Genomic DNA, 14088 nt, shown 5'->3' with positions numbered 1-14088 from the left:
CCCTCTAGCGATTCTTCTTACCTTACAGTCTTTTTCTGGCATAAATATATAGCCAACTCAGGTTTCTTTCGGTTAGTATGTGCATAATGTATTTTCCTCTTTTTTTTTTTTTAATTTATTAATTAACTTATTTATTTTTGGCTGTGTTGGGTCTTCGTTTCTGTGCGAGGGCTTTCTCTAGTTGTGGCAAGCAGGGGCCACTCTTCATCGCGGTGCACGGGCCTCTCACTATCGTGGCCTCTCTTGTTGCGGAGCACAGGCTCCAGACACGCAGGCTCAGTAGTTGTGGCTCACGGGCCCAGTTGCTCCGCGGCACGTGGGATCTTCCCAGACCAGGGTACGAACCTGTGTCCCCTGCATTGGCAGGCAGATTCTCAACCACTGCGCCACCAGGGAAGCCCCTCATTCTTTTACTTACCCTAAATCTGTGCCCTTAAATTTAAAATATGTCCCTTGTAAACAGTACATGGTTATGTCTTCTGAGCTTTGTCTGGAGTGTTTGCTCCTCTCACGTTTACCATAATCATTTGGAAAGTTGAGTTGAAGTACACCATCCTGTCGTTTGCTTTGTCTCACCTGTTTTTTATTCCTTTCTCTTTTCTTACATTTCTTTGGAGTAATTGCTTATCTTTTATTATTCCATTTTCTCCTCTATTAGCTCTTTAGTTATATATTCTTTTTCTTTTGGCGCTTACTCTAGAGATAACATATGCACTTTTGACTGATTTACCACTCTCCAGACTTTTGCTCTACAGTTGTCATATACTGCTCCCATATATTTAAAACCCCACAACTCACAATCATTATTTTAAACAGTCTTAATTTATATTTATATACATTTATCTTTATTGCTATCTTTCATTTCTTTCTGCAGTTCTGTGCTTTTATCTACGATCATTTTCTTTCAACATGAATTTTCTTTAGCATTTTTTAGTGCCATCTATTACCAATAAATTCTCTTAGTTTTAGTCTATCTTTATTTTGCCTTCACTTTTGAAGCATATGCTCACTAGATTTAGAATTCTAGGTTAGCATTCTTTTTTTTTTCTTTTAGCACTTTAAGAGGTCATTCTATTGATTTCTGGCTTCTGTAGTTTCAGGTGACATATCAACCATCACTCTTATTATTGTCCTGAGGGTAATGACTTATTTCCTTTGGGAGCTTTTAAAATTTTTTTTCTTTGATTTTAGGAGTTAAGTCCATGATGGGTCTCAATATGATTTTATTTACATTTTTCCCACTTGGAAGTCACAGAGCTTCTTTAATCTTATTTTGGTATCTTTCTCAATTTTGGAAAATTCTTGGTTAATATATCCTCTATTCCACATCTCTTGCCCTTCTGGGAATCCCATTACACATGTTAAACCCTTCCATTGTCTTCTGTTGCTTTCTTTCTGTACTTCCCCTCTATTTTTTCTCTCTCAGCACTGCATAATTTCTACTCAACTCTTTTTTTCCCCTAGTTTACTACTACTCTATTTTGCTGTTTCTAATTTGCTAGTAAATGCACTACCAAATTCTTAATTTTAGTTAATATATTTTTTTAGTTGTACAGTTTCCAGGTCTGATAAAATTTTTCTTTGCCTCTTTACCTTGAGCGTATTAAATCAGTTATCTTCAAGTCTGTGTGATAACTCTAATGTGTGAATTCTGTGGATTTATACCTTTTTCTCCTCTTGAATTTTTGGTCCATTAATCCTGTTAGCATTCCTGTAGTATTTCACTGAATGAAATATTTGATTATGGATGAAAAACTGTACTAGTTCTATATGACATCTTCCTCCATGGAGGGCTGCTTCCTTTAGCAGCAGACAGAGTACCAAGGACTCACCCACATTTTCTTTTTTTTTCTTTTTCTTTTTTTTGGGCTGTGTTGGGTCTTCGCTGCTGCACTCAGGCTTTCTCTAGTTGCGGTGAGCGGGGGCTACTCTTTGTTGCGGTGCGCGGGCTTCTCATTGCGGTGGCTTCTCTTGTTGCGGAGCACGGGCTCTAGGCACATGGGCTTCAGTAGTTGTGGCACACGGTCTTAGTTGCTCCACGGCACGTGGGATGTTCCCGGACCAGGGCTCGAACCCGTGTCCCCTGCATTGGCAGGCAGATTCTTAACCACTGTGCCACCAGGGAAGCCCCTCACCCACATTTTCTTGAGGGCTGGTCTATTTCATTTTGCCCTCAATCTTGGAGAGTGGCCATGATGGGGGTCTCAAGAGAAAACTCCGGGTATAATATGGCCTCTCTTACTTCATAAAGACTGAACTTCACCTTGTGCCATGTTGGTACTGTGGGGGATGCTGGAATCTCTGTTCATATCTTTAGCTTCCCAGACACTGTTTTCTTCTGGTTTACTTAGAATCTTCCCTTGCACGTGTGTATCTTAGAAATCAATGACTTTAGGGGGACCTGACTGCAGATTTTGAGGTTAGAGTCTATGTGATTCTCTCCTCTTTTGGACTTAAGTTTCAACTGCTTTAGTTGCCCCAGACTTCCACCTCTCCTCTTTAGTCCAGTAAGACTGCCACTTCTTATTTGGAGTCTATTCCCCTATGCCTCCAGGATGACTGCTGAACACACTGGTGCTTTCCTTTTCTTAAAGATCAAAACCCTCAAAAATTTCCCGTGTTGTTTGCTCTTCAACAATGGAGTGGCTGCTCAAATGAAAACAGAGAAGTACACAAAATATGATCATTGGGCACACACTAGAAAGTCAGACGATTATATGAAGAATTTTGAGGAATACCTTGCCAAGGACTAGACACTACTGGCCTTAACTCCCTATGTTATCTCAGCGAATGAGTCATTCAACTTAGGTGAAAGCATCAAGGTCTCCTGGCTCCCGATAAAATAATCTTTCTGCACAATCATGTTTACACCAGAAAAGGGGGAAAACACTAAGGCCTGAGGGTCAAATTTGGTCCAATCCCTGTTTCTGTGTGACCTGTGAGTTAAGAGTAATTTTCATACTTTTAAAAATAGTTGGAGGGGGAGGCGGGGGAAGAACAATACTCTGTGACACATAAAAATTATATGAAATTCAAATGTCAGCGTCCATAAGTAAAGTTTTACTGGAACACAACCACTCTCATTCATTTATGTATTACCTATGGGTACTTTCACAATATAATGGTGGAGTTGAGTAGTTGCCATAGAGACCACATGGGGCACCCTCATGGCTTCGCACTGCTTCCCAGGGTACTAGAAATTGCAGAGATGCAGTTATAACTCAACAGTGTCTTCCGTGTCTACTTACTGCTGTGCTGCAACATTTTATTTTACTTTTATTACCAGTGCATACTCATCATGTCAAAGGAAGAAAACTGAAATATGAAGGTCTAAGGCCCAGTGGAGTGTGGATTATTTTGTTACTGAATTAGATGACTAGGCATTGTATTTATGACATTATAGCTGTGCTAAAAGAATAAAATGCATGTTCACATTAGGAAACTAAGCACTTCATCACAACACTCCCATCTCATAGGAAAGTAACAATCAAAAAAAATTTTTAATTGTAAATGGAATCTCATCGCAGCAGAACTTCTTCAGAAAAATAAAAATGAGGCTGCAATGAAAGTAAGCTTCCAACTGGTTCATGTATTAGAAAGCGAGGAAAGCCATTTACTAATGTTGAGTTAATTAAATCATATTTGTTTGGAAAAGCCAAAGAAGTATGCCCTGAGACTATAAACTTGTTTAAGACTATATATTTATTAGTCTTTCCGTAAAAACAGTTCTTGAAGGGTTGAGGACACTGGAAGCAACGTTGATAATCAGTTAAAAAAACAAAAATGATTTTGAGTGGTTTCCTTGGCTCTTGATGAGTTCACAGGTATTGCCAATACTTAGTTTTTGCTTACTTGAGGAGCCAATACTGAATTTGAAGTGACTGAAAAGTTAGCCTCTATGAATAGTCTGTGTGGGACAACCACAGGCAAGAATACTTCCGAAGGGACTTCCTTGGTGGCACAGTGGTTAAGAATCCGCCTGCCAATGCAGGGGACACGGGTTTGAGCCCTGGTCTGGGAAGACCTCACATGCCGCGGAGCAACTAAGCCTGTGCGCCACAGCTACTGAGCCTGCACTCTAGAGCCCGCGTGCCACAACTACTGAAGTCCGTGCACCACAGCAAAGAGTAGCCCCCGCTCGCCGTAACTAGAGAAAGCCCGTGCGCAGCAACGAAGACCCAACGCAGCTAAAAATAAATAAATAAAAAAAATAAATAAAAAGAATACTTTCAAAGAAGCTAAAGAAACAAACCCAAAACACTGATGGAGGTAAAAATACTCATGGAGCAGGAAAAGACTTAGTTGGACAATTTAATAAAGCTTGTGAAAACTGAAGGTGTTTAAAGCTTATGGTGCAATCACTCAGTGGAAAAATAGTTTAATCTATCATACTACTGAAGTAGTGGTATCAATGGTGTACTTCATTAGTTCTCATGAACCTAACCATTGTCAGTTACACAAATGTTTGTCAGAAACAAAAGCTGACTATCCTGACTTGCCCTACCACACAGCAGTTCAGTGGTTTAATAGTGATAAAGTTTTATTGTGATTTTTTTGAGCTGAGAGCCAATACTGAAATTTTTCTGAGTGAGAATCACCCTCAATCACTACTATCGAGCACTGAGGTTTTATAAATTAGATCTTGCTGCAAACCTGATAATGTTTCTTAATAATTCAACCTAAAATTAAAATGTGAAAAAATACTTTTGTGTGAAACATACACTATGCTAAGTCACTTTGACAACTAATGTTGCTTGTAATCACAAGCAAATGTCAGGTTGCTTTATACAGTTCCAGGGCTGTCAAATGTTAAAACAAGTGAGATCTTCATTCCCTCACAGATTTGCACTAGACACTATTATCTAAGCTCAAACCACAGTTCTAACAGCATTCTTTAGACCTCAGTGTTAGTGCAAAATAAATCAAAATCCATTTAATTGTGCAGGTGAGGAGCGTCCACCTAACCTCTCACTGGAATTGACTAATGTGCAATGTTATCACATGATAAAAGGCAAATATTAAGAGAGGACTAATAAAATTCTATAAATACCTTCCAAGTGATGACTAAAATCACTTAACTAAAATCACATGCTTTTGGATTGAGTTTCAGTAGTACCTACCTATCTGTGTTAAGACACCTTCCAAGATGAAATATATATAATCTCATTATAGATCAGTATTAACAGATGAACACTTCCAGTTGATTTTAATGATACAGAACACTAACTTTGAACCTCAATTAAGCAAAATGTTATCTTCCCCCAAAAGAAGTCCCTTCTTCTCATGATTACAAAAAATTATACTCAATCATTATTTTTCAAATTTCATATTCATGTAAAAACCTTTTCAATGCAGGTTTGTTTTTTAAATTACAAATGGTGTGTGATATACATGTCTGTGTTGTGTGTACACTATATTTTATCTTTCAATAACCATCTGCTATTTTCTCCAGCAAGTTCTTACTAATAACTGCCTTCTCTAAAACAGAAAGAATGCCAAGGGGGAAAAAAAAAACCTAATTCCACTATTACAACTGCCACATGAAATCTTAGTAATCTTCATTAACCTTTAATATTTTAACTTCTACCTTACCAAAAAGATTCACTCAAGGTTACATACTAATCAACAGCAAAGTTAACATAAATCCAGATTTCCTAAATTTTTTTTCTAAGATGAAACGGCAGTTTCTCCATGTTTCGTATGAGTCTACTTTAAGCCACAAAAAAGGAAAAAAAGTAAAATTTTTACAGTTGGCTAGAATGGGGAATTTTGGTTTTAAATGAAAGAATTAAGCAACTGCCATAATTTCAATTTATCTTAAGTTTGCCTGCTTAATGTGATTTGAGCATACAGATAGCCTTCAGGAGCTCTGTATAAAAACCCAAACCGTAATACTGTGTATGCACATAAACATGTATATTTTTCTGAGAAGGCCCAGGGCTTTCATGATTTCTCAGAGGGGTCTGTGTATCGCCATAAGTTAAAAAATCATTCCAGGTACACTAGTAAACAAATAGATAATGAAAAAAGAGTAAAGAAGAAAATTAACAGATATAGGGGAGGACTAGACATTTCAGGAACAGAAGAAGGGAGCGCCCTAGTCCTGTGGTTCTCAGGAGTGTGATCCCCTTTTTCACTGTGTTGACATCTGCATGGTGCAAAAGCAATGGTGATTAAAACACCTAAAACACCGACACCTCAGCAGAAACCAAATCAGTGGCACTAAATTGCCACACACAGCGAAACAAAAAAGGTCCAGTTTCAATTAAAAATGCCCTTGATTAATCAGTAAAAACAATCAATTTTCTTACATCGCCACCATCAAGTATACATCTTTTTAATATTCTGCATGATGAAATGGAAAGTATCCATGAAGCATTTCTGTTGCATATCAAAGTACAATGGTTGTCTTCAAGAAAAGCACTCATATGACTGTTTTAGTTCCAAGCTGATCTAGCTACTTTTTTTCACAGAACATCTCTTTTACTGGAAAGCACAAGTGACAAACTATGGTTATTCACACTTAAGATATTTAACAGATACTCTTGAAAATGAACAAAGTGAGCCTGTCATTTCAAAGAAGACAACTGACAGTATTTGTTGCTAGTGAAAATTAAAATTTTGGAAACCTTGTATCCAACACCATGAATTTGACAGCTTCTTCATACTTAAGGACTCTTCTGATAACTTGCTGTAATATTAACAAATGTGAATTTTTTGATGTTGTATAAAATGTGTCAACATTTGAACATCTGCATAGATCAGTTTAACCAGTATTTTCAAAATGACCAGTGCATGTTACAAAGTCATTTGTAAGATCCATTTAAAATGCAAGATAGATCAATGGATTTTAATGTAAGAGAACAATATTTCAGATTCTACATTACAACTAACCTTTAAGAAATTACCACTTGTCGATTTCTGGTATAATATTAAAGAATATCCACCATTATCTAAAAAGGCTATTGAAATAATCCTTCCTTTTACAACTTCGTATCTGTAAGAATACAGATTTTCTTCATATACTTCAACCAAAACAAGGTATCAAAACAAACTGAAGCAAAGCAGATATGAGAATTCTGCTGTCTTCTACAAAACCAGACATTAAAGACATGTGCTTATCACTATTATTTTTGTTGTAGAAAACAAACTCTGATTTTGTAAAATGAATAGGTTATCGTTATTTTACATGAATTAAAGAATATTTTTAAATTCTTAGTTTTAATTTCTAACACAGTACTAATAAATAACTCATACAAATCAAAGTTATTGTCCTCAATTATTTTTATGAGTATAAAGTAGTCCCAAGATTCAAAGTTTGAAATCCACTGCTCTCTAGTCCCTAGCCAAAAGAAAGCATATACCAAATCTCCTTAAATCACCTTTCACCATTTAATTCTGCCTAAAAATATCTCTGCCCCTCAGCACCAACATTAATACGTCAAACCAGATTATAAATTCTGAATAATGGGAATAGGAAAGAAATATTTTATACATACATACATACATACTATGTATGAGTGGTTGTATGCAACAAACAATGTGGAGGGCACATCTGTTAGATTCCCACAAGAAATAGCCTTCTCAAAAACTCCTTTGAGGAGGGTCCAGGGCTCAGCAGCATAAGAAGCCCTCTATTACTTTATACTCAGGTTTATACTAAACAATAACAGTAGCTAACATTTTCTGAGCTTTTATTATGTTCTAAGCGTTCTACCAGTTTAATTGTTACAGATACATTATGAAGCAGGTCTATTATCATCCTCAAAATGCAGAAGAAACTGAGGAAGAGCTGAAATTATAATACATGCAGAACCTGTACCTTTAGCGAGTATAAACATGGTCCCCCACTATATCAATACTTACTGAAGTACCTAGAATAAACACTTAATTGCTTACATATCTGTTATCCTTCAGGATTCACATAACTATTGCAGTTAAGGTCTGATGTTCATGAAATATGTTCCTTTCTGTCATTATATAACTTAGATCTTTCTCTCACTTTCACTCCAGAAGCCTGGTCATTTTCTTTCACTACTTTGGCTCAATTATTTGATACATATTCAAACAACACAGATGAACCTACAAGTACCTATAAAGTTTCCCTCTCAGTTTACTATTTAAAATAAAAAAGAGCCATAATAACTGCTAAATATTAGAGAAAGCTATATAATAGATGTCCTTAAATTTCTTTTAATATGAAAAGTAACTTTTGATTTCTCTGAATCTTGAAAATAGTAGGTAGGATTAAGGCAAAAGTTAACATGGTGTTAGACAAGCACTCAAAGCAAGAAAATGTTTTGATCAATAGTTTGGTAATTGACTAGATGGGAACTCAGGCATAGTCTGATGAACATTTTAAGGATTAAATTCCTTTATAGGGAAATAAACTGTGTCAAAACCTCCAAATTACACAGTGCCAGCGTATATCAAGACCCAAAGGCAACATTCCCACCAGATTACGTAAATACCTCTATTTGTCTTTGCACAGATGCGGGTAAATTTGGGAAGGGAGAGCCCTGAGGTCAGTGACTATTAGGAAGGTTATGTATGTCCTCATAAATCACTTTGCTATACATGTGAATAGTGGGTAGGCAGATTAAAGGACAATTGTCCCTGTCCTTTTACTACTTTTTCTACTGCATGACAAGTACCCACCCAGACCAGGAACTGAATTCCTCCATTAAACTAGGAAAAGACTGGCTACTAGTTATTTGTACTTACTTAACTTCAGAATGAGTTTCTGCATTTTTAGTCCCTTACTTCTAATTGTGGAATAAAGGCTTAATTTCCATTAAAGCATTTTCATTTTATCTAAAAGATGGAAAATCTCTGAGGTACAGTGTATTTCAGAGAATGAGGTGTAAAAAAAAACCCTGCATTTCACCTACCAATAACCAAGACTTCAAAGGTAATCATATTCAATCCTGGGGGAAGGTGGAGGGTTTACAAAAAGAAAGAAGAGTTGTAACCTTAATCTCTTTCTGCTTCCTATCTTCACTGATCCTCTATTTTCCCAGAAAGAATAAGCCTTGAAATGGCTACTTACAGCTGCTAGAGGAGCAGTGATTGCTGCCTGAGGGTATAAATTTGTATTCACTCAAAATTAAATCCTAGAAGATTGAACTGGGAATCCCTATCCTCCACCACCACACCACTGCTAAGCCTACTGACATTTACAAACCATTTCTTCTTGCATCCCTATAGCCCAAGGTTTCCAGGATCAAGGTTGTTTCTGAAACTGAGATTTTAATTATTTCTAAATATCTTGACATTCTTAACACTGACGTTATTTTACCTGTTAGAGTTGTTTGAGAACGTATACTATTGGAATGGATACTGTTAAATGATAAATGTAGATAATAAGACATCAGATGAAAAAAACCTACTTGATAAAATTTACTGTCTTCCTCACTAATCCTAAACCTTAATATAATCCTGTCTCTAGACTCAAATGTAAATAGATTTCTAAATCCCAATAAATCCTAATCTTGGTTTAGACATTTACCAGAAAAGCTCCAGCTCTGTATTTTTGAATAAAATAAAAATACTCTGGACTACTTCTTCAAACTTTCAAAATTTCCCTCACCTGCTGGAACTAACTGACAGGAAAACCAAGCAAGCAACCAACCAACCTAATCCCTTAATCTCTGAACAATGTACCATCTTTATGCCTTCTCTAGCTTCTCATCTAAAAAGAAGCAAGAGAAGAGAGAAAGTATCCCTCAGGCCATCTCCCCTATTCCTCAACCTGCTCTTTCTAACAGACCTGGCCTTGGGTCTACACAACAACACTATCCCTGCAGAAGCTGAGGTTGCCAAGATCAACTAGCACTTCCTTCAAACTGCCTGATCTTTAGACTGCTGGGCCATAATTAAACAATTTAATTGGAAAAGAGGCTTTAAGCAGTCTGGCAGTTCCTCAAAAAGTTAAACAGACTTACCATTTGACCTAGCAATTTCACTCCCAGCTATATACCCAAGGGAAATGAAAACATATGCCCACACAAACACTTGTACATGAACATTCATAGCAGTATTATTCACAACAGCCAAAAAGGGGAAACAACTCAAATGTCCATCAAGTGATAAATGGACAAATAAAATGTGGTATATTCATACAATGAAATATTATTCAGCCATAAAAGGAATGAAATACTGACACATGCTACAACACAGATGAACTTTCAAAACGTTAAAAAAAGCCAATCACAAGAGACCACATAATGTATGATTTCATTCAGATGAAATGTCCACAACAGGCAAAATCTATAGACAGAAAGTAGCTCAGGGGTAGCCTAGTGCTGGGAGGAGTGGTGAAGGGAAAAGGGATTTGTTGGCTAGTGAAAACAGGGTTGTGTTTGAGGGTGGTGGTGGTGAAAACTTTCTAAAGTTGATTGTGGTGACTGATGGTTGCACAACTAAAAACCACTCAATTATACACTTCCAATAGGTGAAATTGTATGGTATGTGAATTGTATCTCAATAAAACTGTTGTGAACAGTCTGTGGTTGGGAACGGAGCTGGCACAATCTCAACCATCGGGTAGCAGTTTTCCACACAACCCTCTTCCCAAACAAGCAGATTCTACTCAACCTTTTTCCAAGTCCTCCAAAATAAATTCAACATTTATAGTCTGAATAAAGCTCCCCAGGTGATTTCTCTATACTCCCACTGCCATCCTAACTCCTTCTGGAACTGCTGATCAAAGTAAAAAGCTTTTACTGGATTTTCCAGGATACCCATAGGAACTAGCTTCAATTTCAACAACCAGTCAAAAGCACTATGATAAACTACAAGAATGTGGTAGCAGGATCACTAAAGGGGATAGAATGGTAGGCATCTTTGGCTTTGTGGTAAGTAAAACTTAACTCAAGAAAATATACTGAAGGAACATGCACTATCCAAACAATAAATTAGTATACTGTTTTGCATTAAATAATAACAAAAAATTTAAATGTAAAAGGCACTTTGGAAATGAACATCATTTGGCCACCGAAACACAAAGAAACTCATAAAATTACTAAAAGTGTTATAGCTGATTGGTAATAAAAGTTACTAAAAGGGTTATAGCTGACTGGCAATCTGATGTAATAAAAAAATCAAGAATATGTTATGGAACTACAGTCAACATTTTAAAATGAGATCAAGTCCTGCTGATTTCCCCTCCCTTGTACAATACTTTCATTTAATACTAAAAACAAACAAGCAAAAAAACCTAACTATAGCTATTCTGCTAAGCAGCTTTACTTGAATTTGAGTTAAATTTAATTAGCATGTAACATCACTGAAAATCAAGACAGACAAAAGAATTCTTATTTGAAGATTAAAAACAATTACTTATTAGAAAATCCAAGTCTGTCTGGATGTCTTTGGACAGGTCTAGATTTTGGAAAAGGGAAGAAGAAGAAGAGAATTTAAGAATCCCAGGGAGGCACGGTCAAAACTAAACATCCTTCCCGGGCTTAAGAAGCAAGTAATGATACTCTTTACTGTCAGAGAGCGGGCTGAAAAAGCCTGAAAGTCACTTGTTTAGATTTGGAGTTCCCTGAGTGAAGAGATTGTGTCTTATTTTTGGATTCCTGGTGACTGGCACAAAGCAGGTCAATAAATGCTTGCTAATTTAAAAGGGGAAAAAGTCTGGAAAATAATCATCCAAAACCAGAACCGAACACGTATGTAATTTGAATTCACAGAAACAAACAGAATCACTTAGCCTATTTTCCTCACCATATCTTTTCTCTAACAACCTTGAACAATCCACTAGTGAAGATTCTTAATTACCTATAATGTTAAAAAGGTGCATCTGACTTAAAAGATCCCATATCAAAGATTTAAAAGCACCTAAGTCTGCTGTGTTTTATGCCTATATAGTATATAAATATGTAGGTTTATGTAAGATAAAAATAAAGAAATTCAGATACAAGCATCAGATTTTTAAATATTTAAATTTACAAGCCAAGTTCATGGTGAGCATAAACTTCCCCCAAAGTTAACAAGATATTAAAATTTTTAAATAGCTACACTTCTGTCTTACAACAATGCGTAATTACAAAAAATACATACACTTTTTCAAAGCAAATGTCTCACAGACCCAGTAAGATGTTCACATCTGTTAAGAGTCCACAAAGTCTTAAACAGTGAACACTGACTGCAGGCACCAGGGGGCCTCCCAAGAATAACTTCATAGTAAAGGAAAAAGCAAACAAGAGTTCCTGGTAAAACTTTGCTTCTTATTCAGTCTTAAGAGACTCAGTCTTAGACTGCTGGAAGGCTTTCACATCTGGAGCAAGTATACTGTAGTTTGTTACACAACGGGTACACAGAGAACTGATAAAATACCGACACTTTGGCTGAAAAAAGGAACTAGCGCCCTCCCTTCCGCCCCCCAATCACACAATCTTCTGTGATGATTTTCCAAATGTAAGTACATACTGTTTCACTGTGGCAAACAATTATCTTCAGGAAATTTGAAAGCCAGTAACAATGGATATGTAATCCTTCCACGGTTTCTGACAGAGAGAACAATAATTTTTTTTTTTTAATGGCGTAATTTCTTTCCTACACACTCACAAAGCAGCTAGTGATGACGCAAATTTTAGGGTAAAGGGATTCACTGGCAGAAGACAGAGACTGACTTTGAATAATATCCTGGCCTCTCCATCTCTTCCCTTTCCCTCAATCCCCGACCCTAACATAAAACTATCCAATTAAAAACAGAAGGGCCCAGAAACTTCAAAAGCTGCGAAGACTTGTAAATATCTTTTAAACACAAGAGAGGCTTTACAATCGACCTTTTCTAAGTTTGTGCAGAAATTAAATCCTGCTCAAATCTGCTAAAAATCTCAAACCCGAAAACCAACCACTTCAGCAAACGTGTCTACATATTTCTTGCGTGCATCTTCAGCTCGGTCAAAGACTTTTGGCTTACTATGCTTTAGAACTAAATAATACATGGGCGGGACTCAACTCCCGCTCACGTTATCTTCTCCTTGAATAGAGTTTGTCCTGTAGCATCATGTAAAAATGCCGAACAGATCAAACAGTCGTCTCAAGGAGAAAAATTTTTTTAATTCACTCCGGTAACAAGAAACAGAGGCATCCAAGGGCAAGGCACAAAGAGAACAGAGAATAAATACACGTCCCACGGGCGTACAATGCCCCGGAGCACGCATCCCAGCACCCTCCTCGCGAAGGGTCACCCGGCACCCCCGCCGGCATGCCGCCGTGCGGGTCCCCGAAGGTCCGCGGGGGCACTACTTGCCCGCGCGGACAGCCCCTGACGCCCAGCCTCCCCTCGGCCGTATTCCCGGAGGCCGCTCCCCCCGGCCCACCAGCTTCTTCGCCCCCTTCTCGGCGGCAGCCTCGGGGCGGGAAGGGGGGGTCCCCTCGGGCTGCGGCGGCGGAGGGACAAGGAGGGCTGAGGGTGGCGCCCCCTCCCCGCGGCCGGCCGGCCCCGACTCACCCTCCAGCAGTCGGGTGATGAGACTATCCACGTTCAGCTCCCCGTCCGCCATCTTGTCGGCACCAGACGATCCTTCCCAGCAGCGGGAACAAGGGCTTCTCGACGGCGGACGCTGCGGCGACCGCTCGGCGTTCCCTCACCTACAAATCAGGCGGCGTTTCGACCCCGGTTCCAACTCCCCCTGCCCCCGGGCCCTCCCCCCACCCCCTTCCCACCAAGCAGTGGAACGCGCACACACTTGGAGGTACCCACGAGAAATAAATAAATAAACAAGTGGAGCCCCCAAGAACCGGGCCGCGTCAGACCCAGCCCCCACCACCTCCTCCTCCTCCTCCTCCTCCTCGGCACCGCCCAACTCCGCAAAGCTCACCAGCGCCGCCGACGGCCCCTCCCGCACCGCCACTCACTTCCCACCGCCCTTCCCCGCCACCGCGCCACGCAGCCCTCCACGCAGGCGCACTCCTTCGCGGCCCCGCCTCGCCCGCGGCCTCCGCGCAATCGCACTGGACTAGGTTCTCCCGCCGCCGCCGCCGCCGCCGCCGCCGCCGCCGCCGCGCCACCGCCTTCGCGCAGGTGCATCGCCCTCTCTCGCCACTTCTACTGCGCCGAATCTTCGCGGCTGC

General features: G+C 39.1%; 1 protein-coding gene across 2 annotated transcripts in view; it reads right to left on the bottom strand.

Annotated features, from left to right (window-relative positions):
* The window catches only part of PPP1CB (protein phosphatase 1 catalytic subunit beta), a 36739-nt gene extending 22810 nt beyond the window's left edge, over window positions 1-13929 (bottom strand). Inside the window, exons 1-2 of one of the 2 annotated variants that reach the window (XM_068564279.1) lie at window positions 13836-13929; window positions 13466-13605 (exon numbers count right to left, since the gene is read on the bottom strand). In XM_068564279.1, the coding sequence (XP_068420380.1) occupies window positions 13466-13517 (52 nt within the window). In that variant the 5' untranslated portion in view covers window positions 13518-13605; window positions 13836-13929. Of the gene's footprint in view, window positions 1-13465; window positions 13606-13703; window positions 13723-13835 lie in introns of those variants that run through there. The other variant, XM_068564280.1, reaches the window with a different exon arrangement.
* Between the last annotated feature and the right edge of the window lie 159 nt (window positions 13930-14088).

Source organism: Eschrichtius robustus, chromosome 15 (assembly GCF_028021215.1).
Source record: "Eschrichtius robustus isolate mEscRob2 chromosome 15, mEscRob2.pri, whole genome shotgun sequence".
In the NCBI taxonomy this organism is placed as follows: Eukaryota; Metazoa; Chordata; class Mammalia; order Artiodactyla; family Eschrichtiidae; genus Eschrichtius; species Eschrichtius robustus.
Note: the sequence above shows the minus strand (reverse complement) of the source record. Positions and strands in the feature narration are given on the sequence as shown.